The sequence below is a fragment of the Halichondria panicea genome, chromosome 11 (assembly GCF_963675165.1).
Source record: "Halichondria panicea chromosome 11, odHalPani1.1, whole genome shotgun sequence".
Lineage (NCBI taxonomy): Eukaryota > Metazoa > Porifera > Demospongiae > Suberitida > Halichondriidae > Halichondria > Halichondria panicea.
In genome coordinates, this window is record NC_087387.1 from 1,062,432 (window position 1) to 1,077,236 (window position 14,805).

A 14,805-nucleotide genomic window follows, 5' to 3' on the forward strand; every position below is an offset into this window, starting at 1 on the left:
TCAATACATGTACATGTATATAACTGGTAAAAATGTTTGCCAAGTTTATAAGTCGTTGAACAAACTAATATTCGATGTGTTCATGTCTCAACGACGTAGTTGGGATGAACCACCAGGAATGGATCTTCGTCTGACTCCTCCCCCATCACCAACGGCAACAGAATGTGGTCCTACATACAAAAAACGCAATTCTAATTAAGCACAAAAGTATCGTTTTAATCAGCATGCAATACGCACATACCAATACACTACTAGTGCACAAAATCTCAAACAAACTGCGAAAAGAATCATGTACAAATGCTACGAGGACCATGCATGTACTTTTTGTAAAACTTTCCACCTAGCTTTACATTAGAGACAAATGGGCCCATGGAGACGAGGCTAACTGCACGTGCACTCATGATTCACTCACATGTTGCACAAGTCTCTCGATGACCTTCTCCACGAGAAGCTTCTTCTCTGTCAGCTCCTCCACATTCTCTATGTCATCCGCCACCTCCTTCAGGTACCAGTTCACTAGGTCACCTTCACGAACTCCGCTAGAATCTGGAGGGGGGAGGAGTGTACGTGATGTAGCATCAATACCTCTATCACACCAAAGCATGTATTTCAAACTGTCACAATCAGTGGGTATAAATCAAAGCCAAGTCGTAGTGTATATAGTTACAAACAAACATAATGTAGCTGAAGTGATCAGTGTACATACAGCAATCAACACTACAGCCTTTTAATGGCCACTCATGAAGAAAGGCTAACCCAGATATAAAGGCCACGCCAAATAAACAGCTTGTGTACTAAACAAACCCTCAGTCAACAAGGGCCCACACTTAATTGTTCCCCAAAGGTGTCCGCTATAGAGGGGTTTACTACTGACAGCTGCACCTTTGTCTGCCTCCTCGCTCTGACGCATGTGCAGGATGAGCAGGTTGGAGATGATACGATATTTTTCATATGTAACTCGTATCTTCTTGGTTTTCACTGGCGGTTGGGTGGATGGATCTGATTGGTCTATTGGAGTGTGGCCGTTCACTCCATTCTCGCCATTGACACCATTCTCACCATTGGTCATGCAGTCCTCATCATTGCCTACAGTAATGCACATGTGTGTAAAGTTATGAAAATGCTAGAAATTTTTAAATAGTTATGCATGGACACTCAAGTAAGTTTGTTAGCGAAACTCCCCATTTATTACTAGCCTTTGGTCTAAAACTAATCGTTGATTTTTAAGCACATTAATCAACCAGAATTTATCAGCCGGGAATATTATTTGACACCACCCACCATTGATGATCTGTTCATCCTCGTCAAAGTTGATGTCAGGAGTCTCCACACGAATAATGGACTTATTGAGCAAACGAAAGCCTTCCTTCACATGCTTGGGTTGTACCTGAGGCATGTATAGTCATGTAATGAACCTGATGACCATCATAATATAATATCCAACAAATCATAAGTTGTATTCTGTACACACACCTACAAAATCACCCACACAGGCCACTCTACACCCACACACACCCCTCACTCTTCACACTCCACACACCTCATCAGAGCAGTGGATTCTGGCCATGGCCTCCGCGAGTCGTATCAAACTCTCCAACTGTCTCACGGTGTTTCCATGACGACCGAGCCACGCCCGAGCAGTCTCTGCCGTAGCTTCTTGTACTGCTCCACCATGTACTCACCAGAGGTGGGGCTGATACGAGGCTTGAACTGACGAGCAAACAATACGTAGCGTTGGATCTCCTCCTGAAGGGGGCGGGGTCACAGTGGTACAATGACGTATTGATTTGCAACTGATCAATTACCTATACTAGCTAATATAGTACACCATCTAAAAACCACGTATCTCCGCGGTTTTTTACGATAATTGTAACGAAGAACTTCAAATTTACCATAACTTATTCAAGAGGCTGGTATATTATTCAGGCCGTAACTACAACCCTCCCCCCGTCCGCACCACTCACGAGGGAATAGACACGCTCCACTGCCTCTGTCTTGTGACTGTGGAGGTCCACAATACGCCTAGCGATGGCATAGTCAGTCACCTGTGGAGGAGGGGGAGCATCAATCAACACACTAGGTCAAGGTATCACACTCACAAATACAAATGCAGCTATTGCTACACTATAATAATAATCATGGGCAGTGGAATGGCAGAAAAAAATGCACATGCTCAGTATTGAACCCCAAATAGCTAAAAAATAGAAAAAGACAGCAGCGCTTAATTTACATTTAAAGCGTGTCTTCATGCAGATATTAGAGCACTCACCCACTAAACCACCACTAACAGTGCACCTGTCATACACATTGACATACCAGTGTAGACAACAAAACCATAATTCAATTAGATAGCCAGAAAAAAGTTTTAGTTCATACTTGGGTTAATTATGATTTTGCTTTCTGTTGCACAATTGCAGCTAGGGTACATTAGAGGTCAATTGGTACACACCTCGTTACACTCGTCTACTATGATGAAGAAGAGGTCAAAGCGCGACATTATGGGGGCAGTGAGCTGGATGTTCATCTTGAGTGATTTTGACCGGTCATAGCGACCACCAATCGGATTAGCCGCAGCTAGAATGGATGTACGAGCATTGAGGGTTGCCTTGACACCAGCCTTGGTGATTGAAATGGTCTGTTGCTCCATGGCTTCATGAATGGCTACTTGGTCTTTGAGGTCCATCTTGTCAAACTCGTCAATACAACAAACTCCCTGCAGGGGGAGGGCATTTAAATTAGTATGTACTGAGTGTACATTAGCTACATATGAACATGATTATCTGCTACTGGTAACAAATTCAAGGTAATCCTCGTCATTTCAAAGCAGAACACATACAGTATTAACTATACCTATATACATACATGTGTAAACAGCCTAGATACGACTTTATGGATGTGTACAAGCAAGTATAATAATAATGAGAGTTAGCTCACATTGTCAGCGAGCATGAGAGCGCCAGCCTCTATAACAAACTCGTGACTCTCCTCGTCCTTGACCACGGCAGCTGTGAGTCCAGCTGCTGTTGAGGCCTTGCCACTAGTGTACACTGCACGAGGACTGAACTCCTCCACTCTCCTGTACAGTGAGTAGTGCAAGGGATAGTAATGGTGTGTACGTGATGACACAAACTGAAGTCTACTTCTAGCTGGTTGGAGCTTATCAGCTCTACAGCATACAGATAGAAGCGTTTTTTAACAAGGAATCCAATGGTATATGAAATTTTGAATTTCAGTGAAGTTATGACAACATTATGAAGGTCAACCTCAACACAAATAACAAAATACACTCACTTGAGGAACTGGCTCTTGCCACAGGACGGGTCCCCCACGATGCACACATTGATGTCTCCACGGAGATGAGTCCCCTCCATGGTCGTCTTGGGAACACCACCGAACAGCATCAGTAGAACACCTCGCTTCACTTCATCGTTGCCTGAAGGGGAGAACGTACAATGAAGATCAGTAATGGCGGCTGACTGGGGATGAAGATACGTAGGTGAAATACATCGTATCAAATTCAATTTAGATCTGATGAAAAAAACTCAACTATCCTAACAAAGTGTTGCTAAAATGGCAAATTTTACCGAAGGTCGCCACATTCAAAAATACCAAGTCGGTTCAAATGGCTCATTCGCAGTATACTCTATAACACTAATTGTAGGCACTTGAACTTTGTACTCACCGTGAATGGTGGGGAAGAGTGAGTTAATGAGGTTTTGGTAAAGGTTTTTGTCCTGACTCATCTCATAGATACGTGACCACTCGGCATCGGTCATCTGCTTACGAATACTCTCCGCTGTTTGATCCTCCCCTGTCAGATCACGCCCACTAAACTGGAGGACAAATCGAATGCAGTAATTGTAGGTACATGCATGTAGATGCAACAACCAAAACAACGTTAAACCTTCTAAAAGTATCTTCTAAATGTATACAGGAAATCAGATTATATATGTACTCTATACTCATCACCCCATTGTCTAACGTAACGTGTACAGGAGGCGTGGTCCTGCTTCGTCTACAAACACTCTAAACTAGACAAGAAAACGGCTAGGATTAAGAGAACTGTGGGGTTGGGTTATACATGTACAAACAATTAGGCTGGAGGAATAAATGGAGGTACATAATTATACTCACCCCGGGCTGTGTCTGTTGTACAGCACATGCTAGAAACGCCAGTCGATAAGTGAGGTCTCTTACACCGAGAGCCTTGAGTCCTCTCACTCCGTCCCTATCGTACCCCTCCCCACCACGCATACGAGTCGATGTCTCCGCCCTCACTCCCTCTGTACGCAGTTGTGAGACGTCAGGGACGACAACGAGCGTCCCGATGAAGTCACACTTGTCTCCAGCCTGCACCATCTCCACAGCTTCAGCTCGCAGAATAATCTCAAGACTGTGTGTACGAAGTAGGTTATAATTATGAATGAGTAACACCAGGAGCGGCACTCCTGTTAACAAGTTGAATGTGCAGTAAATGGTGGAGTCTAATGAACTTACACATGCTCACTCTACTTCAACATGTGCTACACTATGTTCTAAGACCGCAGACATCTCATCACACATGTGTTTACACATAGTACATGAATACACTGTGTATAATAATATCACTGTAGATGCATACACTAACTAAATTAAGACATAAAATGGTAGCTCAACTGATGCACACATATTCAAAGCAACATGTAACTCTGTTGTCTCCCACACCCATGTACCTTATATACAGAGAAACCTCTGATGCATTTAAGCACACTAGTTGACAGTTGACAATGCACTGTCCCCAAATTTACTTTTCTAACTGACTAAATACAATAACTCTTCTGCCTCCCATACCCATGTATATACCTTATATACAGAGAAACCTTTTATACATTAATTTTAAGCACACTAGTTGACAATGCACTGTCGCCAAATTTACTTTTCTACACCAACTACAATGCATGGACAATAAATTATCTACAAAGGCAGTGGCGTAGGAAGTGGGGTGGCTCCAGGGGCTAGAGCCACCGCTTGTTGGAGAGCAATGTTTAGCTTCAACTGTTGAGCTAGCTATTAAACTGTAAATTACGTGATTACTTCAATGATGGGTTAGGTTGCAAAAGTCTAAAGTGCAAAGTGATAGATCTACCACAGAGATAATGATTGATCTATGAGCCTAGTCTCGAATTCAAGAATACGAAGTTGGGGAGGGCGTGGCCAGACTACTATGAGCCCCCCTTGCAAAAAATCTTCCTACGCCACTGAAAGGGAAAAATATTAATGTCTTGAATAATAAAAATTAATGATAAGGCCAGGGTAGTTTGACTGACCTCGCCTCTGCTCACAGTCACTGGTGGTCACGGCAATTGATAGCGCCTCCAGGTCATGCTCTGGGTACTCAGCCAGCTGTATCCAGACACGGTCAGGACTGTTCACCTGCAGTACTTGCAATAACATTGTTGACAATTGGTCTCCTTGTGTCAGACAATAATAGTGTATCCATTGTAGGCTCTTTTGGTGAAGATTTGTCTATAGTGGTGTTCCAACCATATATTCGGCCAAATACTGTAGAGAGTTGTCTTGTGTTGCTATGACTTCATCACTTTGCTGTCGTGTGGTGTTTTGTGATACAATAGTTTCTATCGTAATATTTTCAGGGGGACTTGCATTTCTCTGGCTTCATCCTCTGGGGGGAGGGGCTGCTCTTGTACCTCAAATGTAGCTTGCTGTGTAATGAACGTGGCTTCTGCTGCTAATGCTTGAGACATCATCACCTGGTTGTTGAGCTTACAAACTAGGGACTGGGCCGTGTAGAGGTCAAATGTCACATCTTCAGAGCTTGGCCGGCCATCAGTGGGCCTTGGGTACTTCATCTTGTTTATTGAGATTGTCACTTTTAGTGAGGTTATTGAGATCTGATTGATAGTGGAGTCTCGCAAGCAGTGGCTCTGCTCTCTCTGTAGTTGTATAATGGGTCCATGCAACTGATGAAACTTCAGATACAGAGCTGAGAGCTAGCTATAGAGTGTGCCTTGTCTTGTAAATTAGCTAAAATGAGATGGTAAAGATCCTCATAACACAATCACAAACGATCTTTCCCAAATTAGGCAGCTTTTTTTGGGCGAGTAAAGATTGTCAGTAGAGCTAACTGTTTCTCAATCAAAAGTCAAGATAATTATAACACCAAGAGTTCCTCAACCAAAACACAGATTTTCCATTTACTGCCCACACACACAAAATAATAATACACTAAAAGATAACAACAGATCCGGCACTGCGCACATACACAAAACCATCACTGTCCACAGCTACTCCATAAAGATCAGTGATATGACCATTACCAAATGATGTGACAAACTGACCGTCTTTAGTGAACACTGACACACGCTTGTTAGCATCGTCAGCAACATAAACAAAACCAGTGACACACACACCGCGAGGGCCATACAAATCTCCTTGTCCATTTCCTTTCTTTCCAATCGAGCGAATAAACCGACCATCCATAGTGAGCATTTGAACACGATGATTATAACAGTCAATGACATACATCATTTGTTCATTGTCCACTGCAACATCCTCTGGTTCGTTAAAATGTCCATTACCAGTTCCGTATGAACCAATCTGCTTGACTGGCTCCAACTCTGTCGTCAACACTTGGACTCTGCGATTGTTCTTATCGCACACAAACACTTGATCACCAGCGACTGCTATCCCTCGAGGGTAGTAGAGTTCCTTTGGACCATTTCCTTCTGTCCCAAACCTCTTCAGCAGATCTCCTCTTTTGTTGAACTTGTACACACAGTGTTTGTTGTTGTCACAGAAATAGATGTTGTCCTCCTTGTCTACTGCCACACCAGAGATACCGACAAACCCATGCTTTGATTTGCTGATACTTTGAATTTGTTCTCCTTTTTTGTCAAACACCAAAACATCACCAAGAAAGTCAGTTACAATCAGTTCTTCTGATGAGTTGAATGCCATATACACAGGGATGTTGATTCCTTTTATCTGCTTCACTGGTTTGTCCAGCTTGGTGGGGGGTATTTTTACGAACACAGAGAAGGGGCTTCCTGGTATGGGCTGGTCGTCCACTGAGATCAGGAGGTGGTGTCGACCACGTACCCTAGGGGTGTACTCAACGCTGTACACTCCACCCATCAAAGGCACTGCTTGCAATTGTTGGGTCGATTGATCAACTAGCGATTTCAGTACTGCTTGTGGTTTGCCTTGTTTTGAACTGATATAGACATTCAGACTTGCACATTTGTCAACTTCAGCTGTTTTGATACCGTCTCCTTTCACAATCGGCTTTCCTTCACACACAATAACATTGTTCTCACACAACTTCTTGAGATCCTCACAAACAAACACTTCAATTCCAAAATCATCTTTCTCCACTGGATCAGGATTGGCTGCTTCCTTCCCTCGCTTCACCACCTCGGCATCGATTCGACTCACCACCTGCTCTTGCATCGTAATCAGTTCTTCATCACTTGCATTCTCCAGCGTACGCTCTACAAAGTCAATCAAACTCTGAGCAGTGCCCAGGGACAGGTCCAGACCCTTCTCTTGAACTGTCAGCTTCTCCATCTTTGAATCAGCCAAAGCAGAAGATTCTCGTAAAACACGGATCTTGCATTGATCGAGAATATCGTGTAGCTCCTGAAACTTGGTATTGACTTGTCTCTCTATCAGTTCTTTCTGGGCCTGGATATTCTGTTTGGTTCCTTTCACTTGATTCACAGCGGTGCTCAGATCAGGCAGTAGGTTCTTGAGTGGGGAGAGGTGCTCCGTCAGCTTTTTGCGAGTTGTGGGGGCGGCTTTCTTTACAAATTCGTAATTGTGTCCAGCGTGTTCAATAACGATACAGTCTCGACAGATGAGCTTGTTGCAATCAAAACAGAAAATCTTTTTTGGCTCCTCATGATCCTCGCATTTTGGGGGTGGTGGGTTTTCGAATGTTAGTTCTTTGACTCCGCCCTGTTTGAGCTCTTCCAGAGTGGAGACGATATGTGTAGCAAACATTTTCATACGTTGATGAGATTCTACACATTTTTCACACATAAACTGGACACACTGTCGGCAGAATGCAGTGGCCTTTCCCCCAGGGCACATTTCACAGGTTGTCTCCAACTTGCCGTGGGCTTTCTCCATCCTCGAGTGGAGTGCTTTCATCCGGTTGATGAAGAACGCAGTGGTCAGTCTGTCTGGGTTGTTGTCTGGCAATAGAGTGGGCTCACGACAGTCGGGGCAGGGGAACGGCTGGTTGGGTGGGTAGCGACTGGAGAGTGTGAGGATGCATTGCTTGCAGTAGTAGTGACAACAAGGGAGCAGCTTTGGCTCCTGGTAGCGGTCATGACAGATGCCACAGGTCACCTCTTGCTCGAGATCAGCAACAACTGGATCAGGTCCTTCGGCCATCGTTAGTTAAGATCTGGGGAATGCATTTGTACAACATTTATAAAAGCATGAAGCTATTCTAATATAAAAATTAAATAGCAACTTCCCAAGAAATTGAGTAGATCTATACAAGAATTGTTGAATCTGTGAATAATATTTTGCACTAAGTGATCAATTAGGTCAAGCTAAGCTAGACCTCTGCAGCTAGTTGAAAAAACTTACCTACGAACTTCCTAGATATATCCCAACAAGCCTTTACCCCCATAATTTATTACACAATGTCTGACCAGATACGCCCACTTTTTTGTTTCAACACTGGCCCACACTTTTTCTTTCAATATGAAAGTACATGTACATGTATGTACAACAATTCTACACAACTTGGTAGCAACATCTATATCTCCCTGAGCATTGGGCATGAGATGCCTTGATCCCAGGCCACACTGAATGGAGGCCTTGTAGGAGGCTAGGGATGCTTCTATTAAATAGCTGTCTTGGTATCTTTCAATTTAAAATTATAATTGTCAGCGTACTAGGTACACAAATATTGAGGAATGCATAATTATAAGTATGTGTTCAATACATGTACATGTATATAACTGGTAAAAATGTTTGCCAAGTTTATAAGTCGTTGAACAAACTAATGTTCGATGTGTTCATGTCTCAATGACGTAGTTGGGATGAACCACCAGGAATGGATCTTCGTCTGACTCCTCCCCCATCACCAATGGCAACAGAATGTGGTCCTACATACAAAAAAACGCAATTCTAATTAAGCACAAAAGTATCGTTTTAATCAGCATGCAATACGCACATACCAATACACTACTAGTGCACAAAATCTCAAACAAACTGCGAAAAGAATCATGTACAAATGCTACGAGGACCATGCATGTACTTTTTGTAAAACTTTCCACCTAGCTTTACATTAGAGACAAATCGGCCCATGGAGACGAAGCTAACTGCACGTGCACTCATGATTGACTCACATGTTGCACAAGTCTCTCGATAACCTTCTCCACGAGGAGCTTCTTCTCCGTCAGCTCCTCCACATTATCTATGTCATCAGCCACCTCCTTCAGGTACCAGTTCACTAGGTCACCTTCACGAACTCCGCTAGAATCTGGAGGGGGGAGGAATGTACGTGATGTAGCATCAATACCTCTATCACACCAAAGCATGTATTTCAAACTGTCACAATCAGTGGGTATAAATCAAAGCCAAGTCGTAGTGTATATAGTTACAAACAAACATAATGTAGCTGAAGTGATCAGTGTACATACAGCAATCAACACTACAGCCTTTTAATGGCCACTCATGAAGAAAGGCTAACCCAGATATAAAGACCACGCCAAATAAACAGCTTGTGTACTAAACAAACCCTCAGTCAACAAGGGCCCACACTTAATTGTTCCCCAAAGGTGTCCGCTATAGAGGGGTTTACTACTGACAGCTGCACCTTTGTCTGCCTCCTCGCTCTGACGCATGTGCAGGATGAGCAGGTTGGAGATGATACGATATTCCTCATACGTAACTCGTATCTTCTTGGTTTTCACCGGCGGTTGGGTGGATGGATCTGATTGGTCTATTGGAGTGTGGCCGTTCACTCCATTCTCGCCATTGACACCATTCTCACCATTGGTCATGCAGTCCTCATCATTGCCTACAGTAATGCACATGTGTGTAAAGTTATGAAAATGCTAGAAATTGAGAAAGTTATGGACGCTCAAGTAAGTAAGTTAGCGAAACACCCCATTTATTACTAGCCTTTGGTCTAAAAGTAATTGTTAAGCACATTTAATATCAGTCAGAATTTATTTTCTCAAGGGAATAATTATTACTTGATGTTAAAGGGCACAGTATAATGACACCACCCACCATTGATGATCTGTTCATCCTCGTCAAAGTTGATGTCAGGAGTCTCCACACGAATAATAGACTTATTGAGCAAACGAAAGCCTTCCTTCACATGCTTAGGTTGTACCTGAGGCATGTATAGTCATGTAATGAACCTGATGACCATCATAATATAATATCCTAAGGTGTATTTTATACACACACCTACAAAATCCACTCTACACCCACACACACCCCTCACTTTTTACACTCCACACACCTCATCAGAGCAGTGGATCCTGGCCATGGCCTCCGCGAGTCGTATCAAACTCTCCAACTGTCTCACGGTGATTCTCCATGACGACCGAGCCACGCCCGAGCAGTCTCTCTGCCGTAGTTTCTTGTACTGCTCCACCATGTACTCACCAGAGGTGGGGCTGATACGAGGCTTGAACTGACGAGCAAACAATACGTAGCGTTGGATCTCCTCCTGAAGGGGGCGGGGTCACAGTGGTACAATGACGTATTGATTTGCAACTGATCAATTACCTATACTAGCTAATATAGTACACCATCTAAAAACCACGTATCTCCGCGGTTTTTACGATAATTGTAACGAAGAACTTCAAATTTATCATAACTTATTCAAGTAAAATGGCTGGTATATTATTCAGGCCGTAACTACAACCCTTCCCCTGTCCACACCACTCACGAGGGAATAGACACGCTCCACTGCCTCTGTCTTGTGACTGTGGAGGTCCACAATACGCCTAGCGATGGCATAGTCAGTCACCTGTGGAGGAGGAGCATCAATCAACACACTAGGTCAAGGTATCACACTCAAAAAAAAATGCGCAGTATTGAACCCTAACCCTGAACCCCAAATAGCTAAAAAATGGAAAAAGACAGCAGCGCTTAATTTATATTTAAAGCATGTCTTCATGCAGATATTAGAGCACTCACCCACTAAACCACCGCTAACAGTGCACCTGTCATACACATTGACAAACCAGTGTAGACAACAAAACCATAATTCAATTAGATAGCCAGAAAATAGTTTTAGTTCATACTTGGGTTAATTATGATTTTGCTTTTCGTTGCACACACACACCTCGTTACACTCATCCACTATGATAAAGAAGAGGTCAAAGCGTGACATGATGGGAGCAGTGAGCTGGATGTTCATCTTGAGTGATTTTGACCGGTCATAGCGACCACCAATCGGATTAGCCGCAGCTAGGATGGATGTACGAGCATTGAGAGTTGCCTTGACACCAGCCTTGGTGATTGAGATGGTCTGTTGCTCCATGGCTTCATGAATGGCTACTTGGTCTTTGAGGTCCATCTTGTCAAACTCGTCAATACAACAAACTCCCTGCAGGGGGAGGGGCATTTAAATTAGTATGCAGTGACTGTACATTAGCTACATATGAACATGATTATCTGCTACTGGTAAAAAATTCAAGGTAATCCTCGTCATTTCAAAGCAGAACACATACAGTATTAACTATACCTATATACATACATGTGTAAACAGCCTAGATACGACTTTATGGATGTGTACAAGCAAGTATAATAATGATGAGAGTTAGCTCACATTGTCAGCGAGCATGAGAGCGCCAGCCTCTATAACAAACTCGTGACTCTCCTCGTCCTTGACCACGGCAGCTGTGAGTCCAGCTGCTGTCGAGGCCTTGCCACTAGTGTACACTGCACGAGGACTGAACTCCTCCACTCTCCTGTACAGTGAGTAGTGCAAGGGATAGTAACGGTGTGTACGTGATGACACAAACTGAAGTCTACTTCTAGCTGGTTGGAGCTTATCAGCTCTGCAGCATACAGATAGAAGCGCTTTTTAACAAGGAATCCAATGGTATATGAAATTTTGAATTTCAGTTAAGTATAACAAAGTTATGATAACATTATGAAGGTCAACCTCAACACAAATAACATAATACACTCACTTGAGGAACTGGCTCTTGCCACAGGACGGGTCCCCCACGATGCACACATTGATGTCTCCACGGAGATGAGTCCCCTCCATAGTTGTCTTGGGAACACCACCGAACAGCATCAGTAGAACACCTCGCTTCACCTCATCATTGCCTGAAGGGGAGAACGTACAATGAAGATCAGTAATGGCGGCTGACTGGGGATGAAGATACGTAGGTGAAATAGGGGCCCATCGTATCAAATCTTACCAAGATCTGATGAAACTATCAACTATCCTACTAACAAAGTGTGGCTAATAATGGTGAATTTTACCGAAGGTCGCCAAATTTGAAAACGCCAAGTCAGTTCAAATTGCTTATTCGCCAAATATTCCAGTTATACAGTATACTCTATAACACTATTGTGGGCACTTGAACTTTGTACTCACCGTGAATGGTGAGGAAGAGTGAGTTGATGAGGTTCTGGTAAAGATTTTTATCCTGACTCATCTCGTAGATACGTGACCACTCGGCATCGGTCATCTGCTTACGAATGCTCTCCGCTGTTTGATCCTCCCCTGTCAAATCACGCCCACTAAACTGGAGGACAAATCGAATGCAGTAATTGTAGGTACATGCATGTAGATGCAACCAAAACAAACGTTAAACCCTCTAAAAGTATCTTCTAAATGTATACAGCAAATCAGATTATATATGTACTCTATACTCATCACCCCATTGTCTAACGTAACGTGTACAGGAGGCATGGTCCTGCTTCGTCTATAGACACTCTAAACTAGACAAGAAAACGGCTAGGATTAAGAGAACTTTGGGGTTTGGGTTATACATGTACAAACAATTAGGCTGGAGGAATAAATGGAGGTACATAATTATACTCACCCCGGGCTGTGTCTGTTGTACAGCACATGCCAGAAACGCCAGTCGATAGGTGAGGTCTCTTACACCGAGGGCCTTGAGTCCTCTCACTCCGTCCCTATCGTACCCCTCCCCACCACGCATACGAGTCGATGTCTCCGCCCTCACTCCCTCTGTACGCAGCTGTGAGACGTCAGGGACGACAACGAGCGTCCCGATGAAGTCACACTTGTCTCCAGCCTGCACCATCTCTACAGCTTCAGCTCGCAGAATAATCTCAAGACTGTGTGTACGAAGTAGGTTATAATTATGAATGAGTAACACCAGGAGCGGCACTCCTGTTAACAAGTTGAATGTGCAGTAAATGGTGGAGTCTAATGAACTTACACATGCTCACTCTACTTCAACATGTGCTACACTATGTTCTAAGACCGCAGACATCTCATCACACATGTGTTTACACGACAGCCGCCTACTACATGTATACACTGTGTATACACTGCATGTAGATGCATACACTAACTAAAGGCATAAAACGGTAGCTCAACTGATGCTCACATTAATAATTTAACATCAGCAATACAATATAATGAGCATAGAGACCCCTCCCACTCCTCACCTTCGGGGGATGGAGCCTCGTGGCAGCTCCTGCTGTGTCTCCTGGATACGCACTTTCTGGAAGTCAACAAACCGCGAGGCATTGACATCAAGCATGAACCGTCTTCTGTTCTGACAGTTAGGATTCTTACACACCTGGGGAAATGAACACAGGTGTATGAGAGGGTGTGGCCTCTGGGGATGGTGTATGAGAGGGTGTGGCTTCTGGGGATGGTGTATGAGAGGGTGTGGCCTCTGGGGATGGTTATGAGAGGGTGTGGCTTTTTTAGTGTAATTAACAGCTCAAGATAGCATACTTGCTGTACGACTATACGTATAGGACACTTGAAACTGCCATGGCTACAATTAAAATCTTCTGCGTCGACAGGGGACATTTAATTGAGTTCTGCTCACACACACGCACCCACACACATAATCGACTTTACTAGACTTTACTAAGACATTATATTAATGATGTGAAGCACTCACTGTTGGTTGTGTGAACTTGAACTGCTGCTCAACATCAGAGATGACCTTCTGACACTCGAGACAGAGAAACGTCCCATTGGTCAGCTCGGGATGGACAGGGTGCGTCCGTACCACTTGCCCACTGATGCGTAGCAGAGTACCCACCTTGGACGTTGAGAGTTCACGAACCCTGTGGGTGAATAAGTTGACACATTATCACTCAAAAAATACTTCGGCCAAATACTGCAGAGTTGTCTTGCGTTGCTATGACTTCATCACTTTGCTGCCATGTGGTGTCTTGTGATACAACGGTTTCTATCGTAATATTTTCAGGGATGTCTTGCATTTCTCTGGCTTCATCATCTGGGGGGGCCGGGGAGGGGCTGCTCTTGTACCTCAAATGTAGCTTGCTGTGTAATGAACGTGGCTTCTGCTGCTAATGCTTGAAACATCATCACCTGTTTGTTGAGCTCACAAACTAGGGACTGGGCCGTGTAGAGGTCAAATTGTCCATCTTCAGAGCTTGGTTGGTCATCAGTGGGTACCGGTACTTCATCTTGTTCATTGAGATTGTCACTTTTAGTGAGGTTATTGAGATCTGATTGATAGTGGAGTCTCGCAAGCAGTGGCTCTGCTCTCTCTGTAGTTGTATAATGGGTCCATGCAACTGATGCAGCTTCAGATACAGAGTGTGCTAGGTACTTGTCCATTTTCACTTGTA

The 14,805-nt window shown here is 43.7% G+C and overlaps 3 protein-coding genes and 1 pseudogene across 4 annotated transcripts in view; all 4 read right to left on the reverse strand.

The window, feature by feature from the left end:
• Window positions 1–14,805, reverse strand: part of LOC135343560 (DNA replication licensing factor MCM6-like) — a 58,838-nt gene that overhangs the window by 21,282 nt on the left and 22,751 nt on the right. The gene's annotated exons all lie outside the window — the stretch shown is intronic.
• Window positions 81–4,392, reverse strand: LOC135343588 (DNA replication licensing factor MCM6-like; annotated as a pseudogene).
• Window positions 5,313–8,397, reverse strand: LOC135344301 (E3 ubiquitin-protein ligase TRIM71-like). Its single transcript, XM_064541468.1, has one exon. It carries the CDS (start codon window positions 8,395–8,397, stop codon window positions 6,226–6,228), a length of 2,172 nt encoding a protein of 723 aa, XP_064397538.1. The 3' UTR covers window positions 5,313–6,225.
• Window positions 9,033–14,788, reverse strand: LOC135343579 (DNA replication licensing factor MCM6-like). The gene is made up of 14 exons (XM_064540554.1): window positions 14,106–14,788; window positions 13,639–13,772; window positions 13,044–13,302; window positions 12,593–12,743; window positions 12,177–12,318; window positions 11,810–11,951; window positions 11,324–11,587; window positions 10,925–11,005; window positions 10,493–10,702; window positions 10,255–10,360; window positions 10,128–10,138; window positions 9,836–10,028; window positions 9,366–9,499; window positions 9,033–9,122 (listed from the first exon to the last, which is right to left on the reverse strand). Exons 2-14 carry the CDS (start codon window positions 13,731–13,733, stop codon window positions 9,033–9,035), a joined length of 1,878 nt encoding a protein of 625 aa, XP_064396624.1. The 5' UTR covers window positions 13,734–13,772; window positions 14,106–14,788.

Excerpts from the sequence above, each read along its gene's own strand:
- LOC135344301 (XM_064541468.1), bottom strand. The coding sequence starts at position 8,397 with ATGGCCGAAGGACCTGATCCAGTTGTTGCTGATCTCGAGCAAGAGGTG.
- LOC135343579 (XM_064540554.1), bottom strand. The coding sequence starts at position 13,733 with ATGCTTGATGTCAATGCCTCGCGGTTTGTTGACTTCCAGAAAGTGCGT. Across the intron at positions 10,361-10,492 it reads GGATCCACTGCTCTGATGAG|GTACAACCTAAGCATGTGAA; the intron begins GTGTGTGGAGTG and ends TACATGCCTCAG. Across the intron at positions 9,500-9,835 it reads GAGCGAGGAGGCAGACAAAG|ATTCTAGCGGAGTTCGTGAA; the intron begins GTGCAGCTGTCA and ends TCCCCCCTCCAG.